This window comes from Chlorocebus sabaeus, chromosome 6, assembly GCF_047675955.1.
Source record: "Chlorocebus sabaeus isolate Y175 chromosome 6, mChlSab1.0.hap1, whole genome shotgun sequence".
Taxonomy (NCBI): domain Eukaryota; kingdom Metazoa; phylum Chordata; class Mammalia; order Primates; family Cercopithecidae; genus Chlorocebus; species Chlorocebus sabaeus.
Window position 1 is genome coordinate 48,078,490 of NC_132909.1, and position 22,143 is coordinate 48,100,632.

The 22,143-nt window shown below is 45.1% G+C and overlaps 1 protein-coding gene across 1 annotated transcript in view; it reads left to right on the forward strand.

The window, feature by feature from the left end:
* The window catches only part of ADGRE2 (adhesion G protein-coupled receptor E2), a 34,276-nt gene that overhangs the window by 6,082 nt on the left and 6,051 nt on the right, over positions 1-22,143 (forward strand). Inside the window, 9 exon segments of the mRNA XM_073015757.1 lie at positions 7,797-7,904; positions 8,133-8,344; positions 8,947-9,120; positions 11,688-11,885; positions 12,679-12,914; positions 17,528-17,594; positions 18,520-18,611; positions 21,111-21,279; positions 21,365-21,475. Of these exon segments, the coding sequence (XP_072871858.1) occupies positions 7,797-7,904; positions 8,133-8,344; positions 8,947-9,120; positions 11,688-11,885; positions 12,679-12,914; positions 17,528-17,594; positions 18,520-18,611; positions 21,111-21,279; positions 21,365-21,475 (1,367 nt within the window).

A 22,143-nucleotide genomic window follows, 5' to 3' on the forward strand; every position in this document is an offset into this window, starting at 1 on the left:
AGAAAAGAAAGGAGAGGAAAAATAAAATGTATAAATAACATGCATTTTCATTGTAATATGAATTATCAGCAGTAAATAATTATGAAGATTTAAAATAACAAAGTAGAAATCACTTCAAAAGAGAACAATTTATTTAATTTGGAATACTATAAATTAGTATCATTTGATCTATAAGTATGATTTCTTTTTTTGTTTTTTTATTTTTGTTTTGTTTTGTTTTGTTTTGATTTTTTGAGACAGAGTCTCGCTCTGTCGCCCAGGCTGGAGTGCAGCGGCCGTATCTCAGCTCACTGCAAACTCCGCCTCCCGCATTCACGCCATTCTCCTACCTCAGCCTCCCGTGTAGCTGGGACTACAGGCGCCTGCCACGATGCCCAGCTAATTTTTTGTATTTTTAGTAGAGATGGGGTTTTGCTTTGTTAGCCAGGGTGGTCTCAATCTCCTGACCTCGTGCGTGATCCGCTTGCCTCGGCCTCCCAAAGTGCTGGGATTACAGGCGTGAGCCACCATGCCCTGCCTGCATAATAATTTTTAAAGCATGAAAATGCATATAGCGTTAATTTTATTAAGATAAAATTCACATAACATCAAGTTCACCACTTTAAAGTGTCTGTTTCAGGCCGGGCGTGCCTATAATGCCAGGCACTCACGCCTATAATCCTAGCACTTTGGGAGGCTGAAATTGGTGGATCACCTGAGGTCAGGAGTTCAAATCCAGCCTGGCCAACATAGTGAAACCCTGTCTCTACTGAAAATACAAAAATTAGCCGGGCATGGTGGCGCACACCTGTAATCCCAGCTACTCAAGAGGCTGAGGCAGGAGAATCGCTTGAGCCTGGGAGGCAGAGGTTGCAGTGAGCCGAGTTTGCACCACTGTACTCCAGCCTGTGTGAGACAGGGTGCCACTCCCTCTCAAACAAAAAAATTAAAATTAAAAATGAAAATAAGAAAAAAATTTTTAAGTGTGTGTTTCAGTAGAATCTAGTATATTCACAAATTTATACAACCATCACCTCTATTTCTAAAATGCTTCCATCAGCCCAAAAGTGAATACTGCACATGGTAAGCAACTGCTCCTCATTCCTCCCTTCCTCCAACCCCTGGCAGCCACTAATCTGCCTTCTGTTTCCACGGATTTTCCTAATCGGGATATCTCACATAAATGAAATCATACGATATGTGACCATCTAGTCTAGCTCCTTTCACCTAGCTTAATGGCTTTGTGGTTCATGCCTGCCGTAGTATTTATGGATATTCCATTCCTTTTCATGGCTGAATACTATTCTATTGTATGAATACCTCACTTTTCTTTAATCCATCCATTGATGGACATTTGGGTTGTTTCCAGCTTTTGGCTGTGGACAAAAAGAGTCAAAACTCTGTAAAATATTTGAAGAGACTTATTGTGAGCTAAATATGAATGTATGAATGACCATGGCCCATGACAGAGCCCTCAGGAGCCCCTGAGAACATGTGCCCAAGAGAAGTGGTGTTGCTGTCCAGGGTAACACCCGAGGTTCATTGTCTCATGCCAAGAAAATTAAGGACACGGACACACACAAGGAGTAAGTTTATGAGTGGAGGCTTAATAGGCAAAAGAAAGAAAAAGAGGACAATTCCCTCTCTTGTGAGAGAAAAGGATGCCCAAATGGGACTTCCCATCCAGGGCCGAGTGCACCAGACTTTATAGACAGGCTTGAGGAGTCGGTGTCTGATTTACATAGGACCCAAAAAGATTGGTTGGACGAGGTGTGACGTTTACATAAGGTGCAGAGAAGCTGGCTGCCCCACGCTAATCTTATTATGCAAATGGAGTCTTTGCCTTCTCCTTACTGTACACGTGGTTGGCAAACAGATGGGAAGATGGAGTTGCCACTTTCAACATGCCTAGTCCCAGGTGGCCTTTTCCTATTGGCACAGCTGCCAGCATTCACCTGTGCAAGCTTCCAGCTTGCTTGCCTATGTCTGCAGCTCGATTTTACAGGCTGCTCTTTGTTAGGAAAAAAAAAAAAAAAATGATACAGGGGCTGCTTTTCATTAAAAGGAAAGCCTTACTGAGGACTTCCTTACCCTCACTCTCTGCCTAAATAATTCCTTTTTAACTTCTATATCACGAGGTGGTCATGGCGCAGTTTGGTTTTTGTTGTTGTTGTTGTTGTTGTTCTTGTTGTTGTTGTTTTCTTTTGGAGACAGAGTCTCACTGTGTCATCCAGGCTGGAGTGCAGTGGTGCAATCTTGGCTCACTGCAGCCTCCACCTCCCAGGTTTAAGTGATTCTCCTGCCTCAGCCTCCCAAGTAGCTGGGACAACAGGCGCCCAACACCACGCCTGGCTAACTTTTTTGTGTGTTTTCAGTAGAGATGGGGTTTCACCGTGTTAACCAGGATTGTCTCGATCTCCTTTCCTTGTGAGCCACCTGCCTCAGCCTCCCAAAGTGCTGGAATTTCAGGCGTGAGCCACAGTGCCTGGCTCCCGGCTTGGTTTTATAGATTTTAGGAGGACATGAGACAATAATCAAATACGTTTAAGATACACATTGGTTCACTCCAGAAAGGCAGGACAATCTGAAGTGGAGATGTGGGGTGGGTGCTTCCAAATTATAGGTAGATTTAAGCTTTTCTGATTGGCAGTTGGTTGAAGGAGTTATTATCAATAGAAAAGCATGTCTGGATTACAATAAGGGGCTGTGAAGGCCGAAATTCTATCATCCAGATGAACCCTTCAGGTATCAGGCTTCAGAGAGAATAGACTGTAAATGTTTCTTATTAGACTTAAGGTCTGTGTTGATGTTAAATGCTGGTCGGCTTTTCCTGAACTCCAAAAGGGAGGAGGGCATAAGGAGGCATGTCAGACCCCCCACTTCCCACCATAGCCTGAACTAGTCTTTCTGGTTAAATTGAGAGTGCCCTGGCCAAAAGGGAAGCCCATTCAGATGGTTTTTGGGGGGCAGGAAAGGATTTCTTTTTTTTTTTTTTGAGACGGAGTCAAGCTCTGTCGCCCAGGCTGGAGTGCAGTGGCACAGTCTCAGCTCACTGCAAGCTCCGCCTCCCGGGTTCATGCCATTCTCCTGCCTCAGCCTCCCGAGTAGCTGGGACTACAGACGCCCGCCACCGCGCCCGGCTAATTTTTTGTATATTTTAGTAGAGACGGGGTTTCACTGTGTTCGCCAGGATGGTCTCGATCTCCTGACCTCATGATCCGCCCGTCTCGGCCTCCCAAAGTGCTGGGTTTACAGGCTTGAGCCACCGCGCCCGGCCAGGATTTCTAATTTAATTTTTGGTTTAGATGGCTGGTGTGAATAGTACTCTTATGAATATTGGTGGACACATTTTGGGTTGAATAACTGTTTTCGGTTATTTGGGGTATATACTAAGGAGTGGAACTGCTGGGTGATATGGTAATTCTATGTTCAACTTTTAGAGGAACCACCAAACTGTTTTTCCAAAGCAGCTGCACCATCCTAAATCCCCACCAGAAACATACATGGGTTATCATCTCCACACCTTCAGCAAAACTTGTTACTTCTGTTTTATTTTCTTTGGTTCTGTTTTTTTATTGCTTTTATTGATACATAATATCTTAGGTATTTATGAGTACATGTGATACTTTGTTGCTTGCCTAGAATGTGTAACGATCAAGCCAGGGCATCTGAGGTATCCACCACTTTGAGTACTTATCATTTTTATGTGTTGGGAACAATTTAAGTCCCCTTTTCTAGCTACTTTGAAATATATCATACCTTCTTGTTAATTATAGTCACTGCTCTGCTGTCAAACACTTGGGCGGGGCATGGTGGGTCACGCCTGTAATCCCAGCACTTTGGGAGGCCGAGATAGGTGGATCACGAGGTCAGGAGATCAAGACCATGCTGGCTAACACGGTGAAACCCCGTCTCTACTAAAAATACAAAAAATTAGCCAAGCGTGGTGGCGGGCACCTGTAGTCCCAGCTACTTGGGAGGCTGAGGCAGGAGAATGGCGTGAACCCGGGAGGTGGAGGTTGCAATGAGCAGAGATTGCACCACTGCGCTCCAGCCTGGGCGACAGAGCGAGACTCCGTCTCAAAAAAAAAAAAAAAAAAAAAAAAATAGAACTTATACTTTACTATCTAACTGTATGTCTGTACCTGTTAACCTACCTCTCTTCATCCCAGTGATTCAGGAGTGAAAAAGAAATTATTTAGACAGTTAGCAAAGGTAAGAGAGTCCTCAGTAAGGTTTCCTTTTTAATAAAAAACAGGCCGGGCGCGGTGGCTCAAGCCTGTAATCCCAGCACTTTGGGAGGCCGAGACGGGCGGATCACGAGGTCAGGAGATCGAGACTATCCTGGCAAACACGGTGAAACCCCGTCTCTACTAAAAAATACAAAAAACTAGCTGGGCGAGGTGGCGGTGCCTGTAGTCCCAGCTACTCGGGAGGCTGAGGCAGGAGAATGGCGTAAACCCGGGAGGCGGGGCTTGCAGTGAGCTGAGATCCGGCCACTGCACTCCAGCCTGGGCGACAGAGCCAGACTCCGTCTCAAAAATAAAATAAAATAAAATAAAAAATAAAAAATAAAAAAAATAAAAAACAGCCCCCAAATCATTTCTTGTCTAACAACGAGCAGCCTGAAAAATCAAGCTGCAGACATAGAGAAGCAAGCTGGAAGCTGGCACAGGTGAATGCCAGCAGCTGTGCCAATAGGAAAAGGCTACCTGGGGGCCAGGCATGTTCAACATGGAATCTCCCTCTTCCCTTACCTTCGTCAGCCACGTGTACAGTACAGAAGCTGGCAACATGGAACCAGCCAGGTAAAGAATTCATTTGCATAATAAAAGATTAGGCTGGGGCAGCCAGCTGCTTCATGCTCCATGTAAATGACTCACCTGTTCCAACCAATCTTTGAGCCTTATGTAAATCAGACACCACCTACCCAAGCTCATCTATAAAACTTCATGCATTTCACCACTCAACCAGAAGCCCCACTTGGGAGCCCCTGTCTCCACTCTTAAACTCAATTCTTATGTGTGCACGTCCTCAATTTCCCTGGTGTGAGACAATGAACCTTGGGTATTTACGCTTGGGTATTTTCGCTGCTTTACTGGTGAGGTGATATCTCATTGAGATTTGGATTTGCCCTTCCGTAATAACTAACAATGTTTAACATCTTTTCATGTGTTTGCCCACCATTTGCGTGTCATTTTGGGAGAAATGTCTATTCAAATCCTTTGCCTGTTTTGAATTGTGCTGTTTGCCTTTTGGTTGTCCAGTTGTAAGCATTCATTATACATTCTGAGAGTAGACCATTTGAGATAAATGATTTGCAAAATATTTTCTCCCATTCTGTAGACTGTCTTTCATTTTCTTCATTGTCTTTTCATTTTAATGAATAGATGTTTTAAATTTTGAAGACATTTATTTTATCTATTTTTTCTTTTGTTGCATGTGCAATTGGTGTCATATTTAAGAATTCGTTGACTGGGGGTGGTGGCTTACGCCTGTAATCACAACACTTTGGGAGGCCGAGGCTGGCAGATCACCTGAGGTCAGGAGTTCGAGACCAGTCTGGCCAACATGGCGAAATCCTGTCTTTACTAAAAATACAAAAAAACTTAACCAGGTGTGTTGGCACACGCCTGTAATCCCAGCTACTCAGGAGGCTGAGGCAGGAGAATTGCTTGAACCTGGGACGCGGAGGTTGCAGTGAGCCGAGGTTGTGCCACTGCACTCCAGCCTGGATGACAGAGCAAGACTCCATCTCAAAAATAAAAATAAAAAAAGAATTTATTACCAAATCCAAGACCAGGAAGATTTACCCCTGTTTCCTCCTAAGCGTTCTAGTTTTAGCTTCTAAACTTAGGTCCCTGGCTTATTTTGAGTTAATTTTTGTTTGTTCTGTGAGGTAGGGTCACAACTTCCTTATTTTGCATGTTACTATCCAGTCATCCCAGCACCATTTGTTGAAGAGATTATTCTTTCTCCCATTGAATAGTCTTGGCACCCCTTGTTGAGAATCAACTGACCATAAGATGGATAGGTTCATTCCTGGACTCTCAATTCTATTCTGTTATATCTTTATGCCAGTATTACTGTCAGTTTGTAGTAAGTTTTGAAATCAGGAAGTGTGAATCCTCCAACCTTGTTGTTCTTCTTCAAGATTGTTTTTGGGTATTTGGATTCCTTACAACACCATATGAATTTTAAGATGAACTTTTCTTATTCTGCAAAATAATAATACGTTAAAATATTGATAGGGATTGCATTGAGTCTCTAGACCACTTTGGGGGAGTATTGCTGTCTTAACAATAGAAAGTCTTCCAATCCATGAACATAGGATGTCTTTCCATTTAGAGAGGGCCTTTTATTTCTTTCAAACACTTTTGTAGGCCAGAAGCAGTGGCTCACGCCCAACATTGTCAGAGGTCACCAAGGTGGGAGAATTGCTTGAGCCCGGGAGCTCAAGCCCAGCCTTGGAAACATACTGAAACACCATCTCCACAGAAAATTTAAAAATTAGTTGGGTGTGATAGTGAGCAACTGTAGTGCCAGCTACTTGGGAGGCTGAGTTGGAGGGATTGCTTGAGCCCAGGAAACTGCAGTGAGCTATGATCGTGCCACTGCACTCTAGCCTGACCAGCAGAGTAAGACTTTGTCTCAAAAAAAAAAAAAACAAAACAAAACTCAAAAAACTTTCCTATAAGTCTGAATCTCCTTGGTAAAATGTATTCCTAATATTTTTGCTGAAAATTTTTGCATCTATGTCCATAAGAAATATTAGTCTATAATTTTATTTTCCTGTTATGTCTTCATCTATTGCTCTGTCATCCAGACTGGAGTGCAGTGGCACAATCTCGGCTCACTGCAACCTCCGCGTCTTAGGTTCAAGCAATTCTCCTGCCTCAGCCTCCCCAGTAGCTGGGATTACAGGCATGTGCCTACACACCTGGTTAATTTTTTTGTATTTTTAGTAGAGACAAGGTTTCGCCACGTTGGCCAGGCTGGTCTCGAACTCCTGACCTCAGAGCAATATTGGCCTCATAAAATTATTTAAATAGTGTTTCCTCCCCTTCCATATTTTTGAACAGGTAAAAGATTCATGTTCATTCTTTTCTAAGCTATTGGTAGATTTCACCAGTGAAGTCATCTGGTCTGGGTTGTTCGTTTTGAGAGGTTTTGATTACTGATGTAATCTGTGTAATCTGTTATAGGTCTGTAGGTCTATTCAGATCTTCTATTTCTTCTTCTTCTTCCTTTTTTTTTTTTTTTTTTTGAGACGGAGTCTCACTCTGTCACCCAGGCTGGAGTGCAGTGGCGCGATCTCAGCTCACTGCAAGCTCTGCCTCCCAGGTTCACACTATTCTCCTGCCTCAGTCTCCTGAGTAGCTGGGACTACAGGCGCCCGCCACCACGCCTGGCTAATTTTTTGTATTTTTTTTAAGTAGAGACGGGTTTTTTTTGTGTGTGTATTTTTAGTAGAAATGGAGTTTCATCTTGTTAGCCAGGATGCTCTCAATCTCCTGACCTCGTGATCCACCCGCCTTGGCCTCCCAAAGTGCTGGGATTACAGGCATGAGCCACCGCGCCCTGCCGATCTATTTCTTCTTGAGTTGGTTTCAGTGGTTTGCGTGTCACTAGGAATGTGTCCATTTCATCTAGGTTATCTACTTTGTGGATATACAGTTGCTCATACTCTTCTCTTCTGATATTTTGTAACTTCAGCCTCTATGTGTATATAGTATATAAATTAAGTCATAGTATATCAACCACTGTAGGCACGATTCCTAACCTAATTCCCCTTATATAATTCCCACAACTCACAGAATTTTCCCTGGAGGTGCAGAAGCAAGTAGACAGGAATGTCACCTTGAGACAGAATCAGGCAACGATGCAGCTGGACTGGAATCTGGCACAGAAATCTGGTGACCCAGGTAATGGCTGAGATGGGGAGGTGGTCAGTGAAGCTTCGTGGTGGGACAAGATGCCCAAGAATGTGAAAACTAAGGGATTTAAAGATTGAAGGAAAGTGTGGGATGGGTGAAGCCAAAGGAAGGTAGCCCATCTCCATGAGTAGAAAGTTCTGTGCGGGGCGGAGGAACTCTGGTGTGGACCCAGAGATTCAACCTACTCCAAGATTCAATCTTGGCCCTGTCCCGCAGGCCCTTCTGTGGTGGGCCTTGTCTCCGTTCCAGGGATGGGCAAGTTGCTGGCTGAGGCCCCCCTGGTCTCGGAGCCTGAGAAGCAGGTGGTTCTGAATGAGACACACCAGGGCTTGCTCCCCATCCTGCTCTCAGATGTCATCTCTGCCTTTCTGAGCAACAACGACACCCAAAACCTCAGCTCCCCAGTTACCTTCACCTTCTCCCACCGTGTGAGTGCTGGTGGGGTGGTGGGGGTGGGTGGGGAGTCTGAGTCCAGGCATAGCCTTGCTGCCCAGCTCAGCCCTGGGGCTCACGGGTCTCTGTTACGGGTACATCATCTCCCCAGGAAAGTCAGTCCTTCCCAAGCCGGCTTTGGGTAAGCATCTCTGAGCATCAGACCCACCCACCAGCTCACGCATGGGTCCTTTTTATTTATTATTATTATTATTATTTTTATTTATTTATTTATTTATTATTATTATTATTTTTTGAGACGGAGTCTCGCTCTGTCGCCCAGGCTGGAGTGCAGTGGCACGATCTTGGCTCACTGCAACCTCCACCTCTCAGGTTCGGGTGATTCTTCTGCTTCAGCCTCCCTTGTAACTGGGACTACAGGTGTGTGCTACCACGCCTGGTTAATTTTTGTTTTGTTTTGTTTTGTATTGTTTTGCTTTGTTTTGTTTTTTTAGTAGAAATCGGGGTTTCACCATGTTGGCCAGGCTGGTCTCAAACTCCTGATCTCAAGTGATCCACCTGCTTCAGCCTCCCAAAGTGCTGGGATTACAGGCGTGAGCCGCCATGCCCGGCCCACACCTGTGTTCTGTTCCTGCAGTTGGTCATACCAAGACGGAAAGTGTTCTGTGTCTTCTGGGAGCATGGCCAGAATGGATGTGGTCATTGGGCCACCACAGGCTGCAGCACGATGGGCACCAGAGATACCAGCACCATCTGCCGTTGCACCCACCTGAGCAGCTTTGCCGTCCTCATGGCCCCCTACGATGTACAGGTGAGACCCTTAGGAGAGGCTGCACTCTGCATTTATTGCTGTGCAACAAATCCCCACAGACGTAGCAGCCTTTTAAAAAAATGCATTATCTCACAGCTATGGGTCAGCAAGCTGGCATAGCAAGATGGCTTTTCTGCTCAGGGTCTTACAAGACTGAAATCATCGTGTCGCCCCACCCCCAGGGCTGCTGTTTCATCTGAGACTTGAGGTCCTTCTCCAAGCTCCCTGGTTGCTGGCAGAATTCAGTTTCTTGTGATTGTAGAAGTGAGGTCTCACTTTCTTAGCTGTCAGGAAGGCATCGCATTCAGTTCCTAGAGGCCACTCACATCCTTTCTCACATGACCCTCTGGCAACCTTTCAGCATTACTCTCTGGAGGCCAAGGAAAAAATATTCCTTCATGCGGAATCCCTCTTAAGGTTCGTATCAGTCGGGGTTCTCTAGAGGGACAGAACTAATGGAATATATATATATATATATATATATATATGAGTATATATACATATATACTATATATATGAGTATATATACGAGTATATATACATATATACATATACGAGTATATATACGTATATACATATACGAGTATATATACATATATACTCGTATATGTATATATATTCCATTATATATTCATATATATTATATATATTCATATATATTCATATATAATGGAATATATAGTATATATGTATATATACTCCTATATGTATATATACTCCTATATGTATATACTCCTATTATATAGTATATATAATATACTCCTATATATATATAGGAGTATATTAAGTATTAACTCACAAGATCACGAGGTCCCACTATAGGCCATCTGCAGGCTGAGGAGCAAGGAGAGCCCATCTGAGTCCCAAAACTGAAGAACTTGGAGTCCGATGTTCGAGGGCAGGAAGCATCCAGCACAGGAGGAAGATGTAGTCTGGGAGGCTAGGCCAGCCTCTCTTTTCACATTTTTCTGCCTGCTTATATTCTAGCCACGCTGGCAGCTGATTAGATGGTGCCCACCCAGATTAAGAGTGGATCTGCCTTCCCCAGCCCAGTGACTCAAATGTTAATCTCCTTTGGCAACACCCTCACAGACACACCCAGGATCAATACTTTGTATCCTTCAATCCAATCAAGTTGACATCCATATTAACCATCACAAGTTTTGAATCTGATTCTCCAGGAAGAGCCCAGATCTTGTAACGACTCATCTGATGAGGTCTGGCCCACCCAGGGTAAACTCTGCCTTTGTTTTTTTTTTTTTTTTTTTTTTTTTTTAGACAGGGTCTCTGTCACCCAGGCTGGAGTACATTGGCACAGTCATAGCTCACTGCAGCCTTGACCTCCTGGGCTCAAGAGATCCTCCTTCCTTAGCCTCCTGAGTAGCTGGGACTACAGGCATGCACCACCATGCCCGGCTAATTTTTGTGTTTTTACTAGAGACAAGGTTTCACCAAGTTGGCCAGGCTGGTCTCGAACTCCTTACCTCAAGTTCCACCTGCCTCGGCCTCCCAAAGTGCTGGGATTACAGGTGTGAGCCACCACGTCTGGCCCACCTGACTCTCTTATCACCTGGAGTAGATCCAAGGGACATCACTATCAGATCATGTGGGAAAAAGGGCCAAACCACCCTTTCGTTTTCCATCGCAGGAACATCTTATCAATATCCTCCCAGGCAGCAAGCCATACCACCCAGCCCCTCCCGCCAGACCTGTAACTACCCCAGCCTGTAAGCGGCAGTGGATTCTGGCACGCAGCTAGCTCCCCGCTCCACAGGTCTTATGCTGGACATAAACCTGCATTGCTGTAGAGCTGCCAACTCTCTCTTTCTCTCCTCTGTCTCTCTCTCGCTCTGTCTTTCTTTAACCCTCACCTTCCCTTCGAAACCTAACGGACTCACACCTGAAATCCCTGTGCTTTGGGAGGCTGAAGCGGGAGGATCACCTGAGCCCAGGAATCCGAGACCAGACTGGGCAACACAGAAAGATCCTGTCTCTATAAAAATTTTTAAAAAGTTAGGTCGGGCGTGGTGGCTCACGCCTGTGATCCCAGCAGTTTGGCAGGCCGAGGCGGGTGGATCACAAGGTCAGGAGTTCAAGACCAGCCTGGCCAAGATGGTGAAACCCCGTCTCTAATAAAAATACAAAAATTATCCGGGCGTGGTGGTGGGCGCCTGTAATCCCAGCTACTCGGGAGGCTGAGGCAGAGAATTGCCTGAACCAGGGAGGCAGAGGTTGTAGTGAGCTGAGATCGCGCCACTGCACTCCAGCCTGGGCGACAGAGCAAGACTCTGTCAAAAAAAAAAAAAAAAAGTTAGCAGGGCATGGTGCCATACATGACTGTAATGCACACCTGTTGTCACCTGCGTGACTACCCTTGTATTCCCAGACACCCAAGAGGCTCAGGTGACAACTTCACAAATTAAATTAAATTGATGACACCTTCACAAATGTACCTGGCTGTCTCATTCTTAAATGTGCTATGCCAAAATAAAAATAAAAAATGGTGGTGGGGTCATTACCCCAGAGCAAGAAAGCATAACTGTGAACTCTTCTTTTTGGGGTCCCAGGAGGAGGATCCTGTGCTGACTGTCATCACCTACATGGGGCTGAGCCTCTCTCTGCTGTGCCTCCTCCTGGCGGCCCTCACCTTCCTCCTGTGCAAAGCCATCCAGAACACCAGTACCTCGCTGCATCTGCAGCTCTCGCTCTGCCTCCTCGTGGCCCACCTCCTCTTCCTCGTAGGGATTGATCGAACCGAACATGAGGTATTGACAGCGGTGTTCCAGGGGGCTCCCTTCCTTGACGCAGAGGATGCTGGCTCACGGAATGATGTGGCATTGGATTCCTTAATATAATGGCCCAGCGGGGCATGGTGGCTCACGCCTGTAATCCCAACACTTTGGGAGACCACGGGGGGGTGGATTACCTGAGGTCGGGAGTTCTAGACCAGCCTGACCAGCATGAAGAAACCCCGTCTCTACTAAAAATACAAAATACAATACAAAATAAAAATAAAAATAAAAATACAAAATTAGCCAGGCGTGGTGGCACATGCCTGTAATCCCAGTTACTCAGGAGGCTGAGGCAAGAGAACCGCTTGAACCCAGGAGGTGGAGGTTGTAATGAGCCGAGATCGCACGATTGCACGCCAGCCTGGGCAACAAGAGTGAAATTCCGTCTCAAAAAAAAAATGTGTATATATGTGTGTGTGTGTATATATATTTTATATATGTGTGTATATATATACACATGTATGTGTATATGTATGTGTGTGTACACAAATAGGTACATGTGTGTATATGTGTGTGTGTATATACGTGTATCTGTGTGTGTGTGTGTGTGTGTGTGTATGTGTATATATATATAGGCCCTTGAGTCCTGGGGAATATTAGAAGAGAACACCACCAATTTCCCATTGCCTGACTCAACTACAAAGCAAATATTCTCTACAATGCCATCAGATATCTCAGAATTCTCCCCAACAGCATGGTACAGGAGAAGCCATGGGTCACACTCAAATCTGACCGCCGCTCTGGGCGTCTCTTACTTCTCCCCCAGGTGCTGTGCGCCATCATCGCCGGTGCCTTGCATTATCTCTACCTGGCCGCCTTCACCTGGATGCTGCTGGAGGCCCTGTACCTCTTCCTCACTGCACGGAACCTGATGGTGGTCAACTACTCGAGCATCAACAGATTCACGAAGAAGCTCATGTTCCCTGTGGGCTATGGAGTCCCAGCTGTGATAGTGGCCATTTCTGCAGCCTCCAGGCCTCACCTTTATGGAACACCTTCCCGGTTAGTGCAAATTCCCACAGTCCTTATCTTCTCCGGCATAACCGTGGCCATTGCTAGAACCTAGATAGCATTTTTATGATACCTGCTTTTAATTAGATCAGTAGGGATTTTAGGCTCTGTTGGTTGGATTACACTGCAGCTCCTCATTCTTAGCTATTGAGTTTATTTCAATTACATTTCAAAGTAGGCATTGTAGAAGAGGGTTTTCGGAAATTTTCTGAATGAAATAAAGGGCAAGTCTTTGGAAAGCATAAAGAGGGCAAAGACACTGTGTCATAATCCCCAGGGCATCTTTCTGCTAGAAGATTATAATAATTAAGGAGGGTCAGGCTCAGTGGCTCACGCCTGGAATCCCTGTGCTTTGGGAGGCTGACACAGGAGGATCACTTGAGCCCAGGATCTTGAGACCAGCCTGGGCAACACAGCAAGACCCCTTCTTTACAAAATTTTAAAAATTAGCAGGGCATACTGGCACACACCTGTAGTCCTAGCTACTCAGGAGGCTGAGATGGGAGGGTCGCTTGAGCCCAGGAGTTCGAGGTTGCCGCGAGCTATGATTACACCACTGCACTCCAACCTGAGCAAGAGAGAGAGACCTTGTCTCTAAAAGATACTAATAATAGTTAGGGATCATGTATTTAAATCTCTCTCATTGAAATAGCAAGAATGAAATCAAAGTGCTCATGATAGCATTTGTTTAATATCTAACCTACTTTATCCAGATCTTTTAGGATGCTTCCATTTTTCATTTGAAAAAGTAGACCTGATTGGAATAACCCAAATAATTGATATTGTCATAGTTAAGATTTATGAGATGCTTACTTTGTGCCAGGTACTTTTCTAGCTTGTTTGTTTGTTTGTTTGCCAGTTGCACTGGTTGAACCCTCCAGAACACTGTTGACTAGAACAGCAGACAGACTAGAACAGTCTTGCTCCTGAACTTAGGGAGAAAGCACTGAGTCTATTCTCATTAATGTATGATGTTAGCTGAGGATTTTTCATAGATACCCATTTTCAGGTTAAAGAAATTCTTTTCTATTCCTAGTGCGTTGGGTATTTTGGTGATGAAACTGTGTTTGATTTTGTCAAATGCATTTCCGAAGCATATAATTTTTAATTATATGGGATAAAAATTATATGATCACATTATAATTATATACTTATATTAGATTATTTTATATGTAATTTATATATAAATACGTATCTATATAATTTATATATTATATAAGTATATAATATAATTAAATATGATAATTATATTATCATATTAAATTATATAATCGTATATTATATCATTATAATTATATAATCATATATAACTATATGATTACTTACTTAATCTTTTGTTCTATTAATACACATAATAGAATAAAGGATTAAAATTATACGATCACGGCCAGGCACGGTGGCTCACGCCTGTAATCCCAGCACTTTGGGAAGCCAAGGCGGGCGGATCACAAGGTCAGGAGATCGAGACCACGGTGAAACCCCGTCTCCACTAAAAATACAAAAAATAGCCGGGCGCGGTGGCGGGCGCCTGTAGTCCCAGCTACTCAGGAGGCTGAGGCAGGAGAATGGCATGAACCCGGGAGGCGGAGCTTGCAGTGAGCCGAGATCGCGCCACTGCACTCCAGCCTGGGTGACAAGGTGAGACTGTCTCAAAAAAAAAAAAAAAAAAAATCACATTATAATTATAGGGTTATATATGGTTATTTACCTTTGAGTCCTGGGGAATATTATATGGTTATATACAGTTAATTATATGGTTATATAATTATAATGTGATCTTATAATGTGATCATATAATTATATGATTATATAATTATATAACTATAATGTGATCATATAGTTTTAATCCTTTATTCTATTAATATGTGTATTACATTGATGGGTGATTAGATGTTAAACTAGCCTACATTCCTGGTATAATTACCACCTGGTCATGGTGACTGAGTAGTACACCAGGACATTAATTTACAAAGGTATTCTTCCTACCTATTCTCTTCTTTCGTTTTTGTTTTTTTTTTTTTTTTTTTGAGACGGAGTCTCGCTCTGTCGCCCAGGCTGGAGTGCAGTGGCCGGATCTCAGCTCACTGCAAGCTCCGCCTCCCGGGTTTACACCATTCTCCTGCCTCGGCCTCCCGAGTAGCTGGGACTACAGGCGCCCACCACCTCACCCGGCTAGTTTTTTGTATTTTTTAGTAGAGACGGGGTTTCACCGTGTTAGCCAGGATGGTCTCAATCTCCTGACCTCGTGATCCACCCGTCTCAGCCTCCCAAAGTGCTGGGATTACAGGATTGAGCCACTGCGCCCGGCCATATAATCCTTTTAATATGTTGCAGGACTTGGTCGGCTAGTATTTTTTGAGGATTTTTGCATTCATTTTCATAAAGGATTTTGGTCTGCAGTTTTGTTTTCTTGTGATGTCTATTTCTGGGTTTGGTGTCAGAGTAATACTGGCCTCGTAGAAGATTTGGGAAGTGCTTCCTCTTTTGCTGTTTTTGGTTTTGTGAATTATTAACACTAATCCTCCAAAAGTTAACCACAGAGCTACCATATGACCCAGGTATATACCCAAAACAAATGAAAACAGATGTCCACGCAAAAACTTGTAAATGATGCAATCATAAAAAATAACAATGTCAGCCGAGTGCGGTGGCTCACGCCTGTAAAACCAGCACTTTGGGAGGCCGAGGCAAGCAGATCACGAGTTCAAGAGATTGAGACCATCCTGGCCAACATGGTGAAACCCTGTCTCTACTAAAAATACAAAAGTTAGCCGGGCGAGGTGGTGGGTGCCTGTAATCCTAGCTACTGGGGAGGCTGAGGCAGGAGAATTGCTGGAACCCGGGAGGCAGAGGTTGCAGCGAGCCAAGATGGCACCATTGCACCCCAACCTGGCGACAGAGTGAGTCTCCATCTCAAAAAAAATAAAATAAAATAACGAGATCATGTCCTTTGCAGCAATATGGATGGAGCTGGAGGCCATTATCCTAAGTGAATTCAGAAACAGAAAATCAAATACCACACGTTCTCACTTATAAGCAGAAGCTAAACACTGGGTACCCATGGACACAAGGGAACTTCAGACACCGAAGCCTACTTGAGGGTAGAAAGTGGGAGGAGGGTGAGGATAAATAGACGACCTATAGAGTACTGTGCTGATGACCCGGGTGACAAAATAATCTGTACGCCAAACCGCCGCAACATGCAATTGACCTACATAACAAACCTACACAGTGTACCTCTGAACCTAAACTAAACGTTTAGAAACATGTTGTACATGAATGCTCATAGAAGCATTATTTAAAGGAGTCAAAAATTGGAAACAATGCCTATCACTGATGAATGGATAAAAAAAGTAACATATCCACAGTGAAATATTATTCAGCCATAGAAAGGAATTTCAAGAGACCATTCAGTCATTTTATATTTAGTTATTTATTTAGAAACCCTCTGTCACCCAGGCTGGAGTGCGGTGGCGTGATCTCAGTTCACTGCAACCTCTGCTCTCTGTTTCCCGGGTTCAAGCCTCCCGAGTAGCTGGGATTACAGGCGTGCGCCACCACACACAGCTCATTTTTTGTGCGTTTTTAGTAGAGACAGGATTTCACAACATTGGGCAGGCTGGTCTCGAACTCCTGACCTCAAATGATCCACCCGCCTCAGCCTCCCAAAGTGCTGGGATTACAGGCATGAACCACTGCACCTGGACTCATTTTCTATTTTAAATAGAAATTTAAAATGCTGCAATTTAGGTCTTGCTCTGTTGCCCAGGCCGGAGTGCAGTGGTGCAATCACAGCTCACTGCAGTCTCAACCTCCTGGACTCAAGTGATCCTCCCCGCTCAGTTTCCCAAGTAACTGAGAATACAGGTGTGAGCCACCACACCTGGCTTTTTTTTTTTTTTTTTTAGAAATGGGGTCTTGCTGTGTTGCTCAGGCTGGTCTCAAACTCCTAGCCTCAAGCAATCCTCCCACCTCGGCCTCCCAAAGTCCTGGTGTAAGCCACTGTGCCTGGCACAACCTTCCATTTTTGTTTCATTGTTAGAATGTATCTAATTGCGTGTATCCTCCCTGAGTTGAAATTTTGGGGATCTAAGACCGTGTTCTTAGATCTCACCACTGGCTGGGCGCGGTGGCTCAAGCCTGTAATCCCAGCACTTTGGGAGGCGGAGACGGGTGGATCACGAGGTCAGGAGATCGAGACCATCCTGGCAAACACGGTGAAACCCCGTCTCTACTAAATATTACAAAAAACTAGCCGGGCGAGGTGGCGGGTGCCTGTAGTCCCAGCTACTCGGGAGGCTGAGGCAGGAGAATGGCGTGAACCCGGGAGGCGGAGCTTGCAGTGAGCCGAGATCTGGCCACTGCACTCCAGCCTGGGCGACAGAGCAAGACTCCGTCTCAAAAAAAAAAAAAAAAAAAAAAAAAGATCTCACCACTGTATCTTCAGAGCCAACCACAGACCCTATCGCTAAAGAAACACTCAATACTGTTGATGTAGGGAGGAAGGGAGGAAGTGGTGAGGAGGGAAGGAATAGATTTACATAACTGTTCCATATCTCCAAAAACCGATGCATTTTTTTTTTTAATCTCTCTCTCTTGTTCAGCTGCTGGCTCCAACCAGAAAAGGGATTTACATGGGGCTTCCTTGGACCTGTCTCTGCCATCTTCTCTGTAAGTGACATCATCTAAGCATCCTCACTGCCCCGCTGAGGGTCATTAGAAAAACAAGATAATAAAGATGGTGACAAGAGGAGGAATGCCCCTTGGGTTGTCATGGGTTGGGTTAGGTTTCCTAAGACCACTGTTTTTTTTTGTTTTTTTTTTTTTTTTGAGACGGAGTCTCGCTCTGTGGCCCAGGCTGGAGTGCAGTGGCCGGATCTCAGCTCACTGCAAGCTCCACCTCCCGGGTTTACGCCATTCTCCTGCCTCAGCCTCCCGAGTAGCTGGGACTACAGGCACCCGCCACCTCGCTCGGCTAGTTTTTTGTATTTTTTTTTTTTTTTTTTTTTTTTTTTGTAGAGACGGGGTTTCACCATGTTAGCCAGGATGGTCTTGATCTTGTGACCTCGTGATCCGCCCGTCTCAGCCTCCCAAAGTGCTGGGATTACAGGCTTGAGCCACCGCGCCCGGCCTCCTAAGACCACTCTTGAATCTTCAAACTCTTAACACTGTTACTCAATATTTAAGAAAAACACTTACGTGTATAACTCATATTAGACAGGCTAAGATGAAGAGATAATGGGCTTCAGTCCTGATGTGGTGGCTCACGCATGTAATCTCAACACTTTGGGAGGCCGAGGCAGGCAGATCACTTGAGGTCAGGAGTTCAAGACCAGCCTGGCCAACATGGTGAAACCCCATCTCTACTAAAAATAAAAAATTAGCCTGGCATGGTGGTGGGTGCCTGTACTCGGGAGGCCGAAGCAGGAGAATCGCTCGAACCCGGGAGGCGGAGGTTGCATTGAGCTGAGATTGCACCGCCATACTCTAGCCTGGGCAACAGAGCAAGACCCTGTCTGACCAAAAAAAAAAAGACGAGAGAGAGAGATAATGGGTTTCAAATTCTATTCAACAAATCTTCTGTGGTTTCCTGAAGGTGAATTTAGCTCTCCTTCTGGTGACTCTCTGGATTTTGAAAAACAGACTCTCCTCCCTCAATAATGAAGTGTCCACCCTCCAGAACACAAGGTAAGATGGAGAAGGGGGTGACAACAACACAGACCTGTATGGTTCCCAAGAGCCAAGCCATGTGCCTTAACAGCCACTGAGGTCCCATCTCAGGGTCTTTTGAAGGCACCCAGAGTAAACAGATGCAGCCATTCTTCTATGGCAGCCGTCTCAGATTCAGTGATATCTTGTTGACACCCCGAGCAAAATGTTTTGTCCATGTCTAATCTCAGTTAGTGAATCCCAGAGCAACCGGAAGAATCTTCATTGGCTGGTAAATGGTATACATACAAAATAGGATACGATTCGACCACAAAACAGAATGAAACCATGTCATTTGCAGCAACATGGATGAAACTGGAGGTCATTCTGTTAAGTGAAATAAGCCAGGCACAAAAAGACAAATAGCATAGGCTGTCACTTACATAGACAGGCGCTAAAGAAGCTGATCTCATAGAGGCAGAAAGTAGAATGTTAAGTTAGCTGGGCGTGGTGGGGGGGCACCTGTAATCCCAGCTACTCGGGAGGCTGAGGCAGGAGAATCGCTTGAACCCAGGAAGCGGAGGTTGCAGTGAGCCGAGATCGCACCACTGCACTCCAGCCTGGGAGACAGAGCGAGACTCTGCCTCAAAAAATAAAAAGAAAAAGAAAGTAGAATGATAGATTCCAGAGGCTGGAAAGGGTATGTGAGTGGGCAAAGCGATGAAGAGGGGTTGGTTAATGGGTCCAACATACAGTCAGATAGAAGGAGTAAGTTATAATGTTGGATGGCAGAGTAGGATGACTCTAGTTCACAATATATTGTATATTTCAAAATAGCTAGAGGGGAAAATTTGAAGTGTTCCCAACACATACAAATGATAGACACTCAAAGTGACGGATACCCTGAATACCCTGACTTAATCATGACACACTCTATACATGTTAACAAAATATCATGTATGTCCCCGTAAAGACGTACAAACATTATGAATCAATAAACTAAAAGGTTAAACACTTATTTGGGCTTTTGTAAGCAGTCCTATAACAAAAGTGCAAAGAAGTTAGCACTTTTAAAATACAAAGAAGGCCGGGCACGGTGGCTCATGCCTGTAATCCCAGCACTTTGGGAAGCCGAGGGTTGGAGGGGGCAGATCACAAGGCTGGGAGTTTGAAACCAGCTTGGCCAAAGAGACCAGCCTGACCAACATGGTGAAACCCCGTCTCTACAACAAATACAAAAATTAGGGGGAGTGTGGTGGCATTCGCCTGTAATCCCAGCTACTCGGGAGGCTGAGGCAGGAGAATTGCTTGAACCTGAGAGGCAGAGGTTGCAGTGAGCCGAGATTGCACCATTGTACTCCAGCCTGGGTGACAGAGCAAGACTCCAACTCAAAAAAAAAGTGCAAAGAACATGTATATTTTCATGTCTGTTCCCACAGCCCAGCCTGCACCTTCATACCGTATCCTCAGTTCAGGCTCCTCATCACTCCTCATGCAATCCTCCCTCTGGGAAAATCCTAATCAACATTAAATCCTCTACGGGGACCGGGCATGGTGGCTCACGCCTATAATCCTAACACTTTGGGAGGCCGAGGTAGGCGGATCACTTGAGGTTACGAGTTCAAGACCAGTCTGGCCAACATGGTGAAAGCCCGTCTCTACTAAAAATACAAAAATTAGCCAGGTGTGATGGTGGGTGTCTATAATTCCAGCTACTCAGGAGGCTGAGGTGGGAGAATCACTTGCACCCGGGAGGCGGTGGTCGCAGTGAGCCGAGATCGCGCCACTGCACTCCAGCCTGGGTGACAGAGCGAGACTCCATCTCAAAAAAAAATAAATAAATAAATAAATAAATAAATAAATAAAAATTTAAAAATTCCTCTGTAGGGCTTGAGCAGTTTGTTGTTCCAGGCACCCTTGTGCAAAATTAATGAGCTTTCTTCTAGGTTCCTGTCATTATCCTTTCCAAATTTCATATGTCATGCTTTGGTTGTATTGGTGATTTGAAGAGACTGTGTAGTTCATGAACACAGAAATCTCTTTGCATGTTCAAAAATAACCTTTTTTTTTTTTTTTTTGAGATGGAGTCTTGCTCGGTCACTCCCAGGCTGGAGTGCAGTGGCGCTATCTTGACTCACTGCAACCTCTGCCTCCTGGGTTCAAGCGATTCTACTGCCTCAGCCTCCTGAGTAGCTGGGATTACAGGCGCCCGCCACCACACCTGGCTAATTTTTGTATTATTTTTAGCAAAGACCGGGTTTCACCATGTTGGTTGGGCTGGTCTCAAACTCCTGACCTCAGGTGATCCGCCTGCCTCGGCCTCCCAAAGTGCTGGGATTACAGATGTGAGCCACCGCGCCCGGCCCCAGGTGGCATTTCTATTGTGGGCTATCATTGACAGTAAAGATCTAAGCTGATCACAGCCCAGTCTGAGAAATCATCTACAGGGGAGGGCAGAGGACTCCATGGGCACAGATGAAATAGCCTTGATTCTGTTTCTCTGGGTGCATCACCAGCCTCCTTTCTTATTCAATGCAGGATGCTGGCATTTAAAGCAACAGCTCAGCTGTTCATTCTGGGCTGCACGTGGTGTCTGGGCATCTTGCAGGTGGGTCCGGCTGCCCGGGTCATGGCCTACCTCTTCACCATCATCAACAGCCTGCAGGGCGTCTTCATCTTCCTGGTGTACTGCCTCCTCAGCCAGCAGGTACCACTGCCCAGCTCCCACCCAGTACTCTTCCTGTCCTCATTGCTTTCCATGAGCTGACCCAGGGCACGCTTTGCCTCTACAGGTCCGGGAGCAATACAGGAAATGGTCCAAAGGGTTCAGGAAATTGAGAACTGAGTCTGAGATGCACACACTCTCCAGCAGTGCGAAGGCTGACACCCCCAAACCCAGCACGGTAAGATCACGCATTGCTCCAGAGCATTTCACTAACTGACCCACCCGAGGAGCATGTGCCTATCACACAAGGAAACCTGGGAATACAGCAGGCAATGCCCTAGACAGGCTCACATCTGAGTATGCCTTGACTCATTAACCATTAGCAATGATCTCAGTTTACATGTTTGTTTTTTTTTTTTAATCAGCCAGGCCTGTTGGGATTACAGTCATAGCCTGTCATCCCAGCATTTGGGAGGCCTAGGCAAGAGGATCACTTGAGGCCAGGAGTTCAAGACGAGCCTGGGCAGCATAGCAAGATCCCATCTGTACAAAAAATAAAAATAAAAATTAGCTAGACATGGTGGCACGCACCTGTAGTCCCAGCTACTCCTCAGGAGGCTGAGATGGGACAATCATTTGAGCCCAGTAGGTTGAGGCTGCAGTGAGCCATGGTCATGCCACTGCACTCCAGCCCAGGCAACAGAGTGAGACCCTATCCCAAAACTTAAAAAAAAAAAAAAAAAATCCTTGGCTCTTACTCCTTAGGGAACTGTGCTTATCTTGACTCTCACACACAAACACTCCTATTGGACACCTACTGTGTGCCATACATGGTTAACTAAATGAGCAGGAATTGATCTGAAGCAGTGATGCACATTCTCCTCAGAAGCATTTACCCTATCCCTT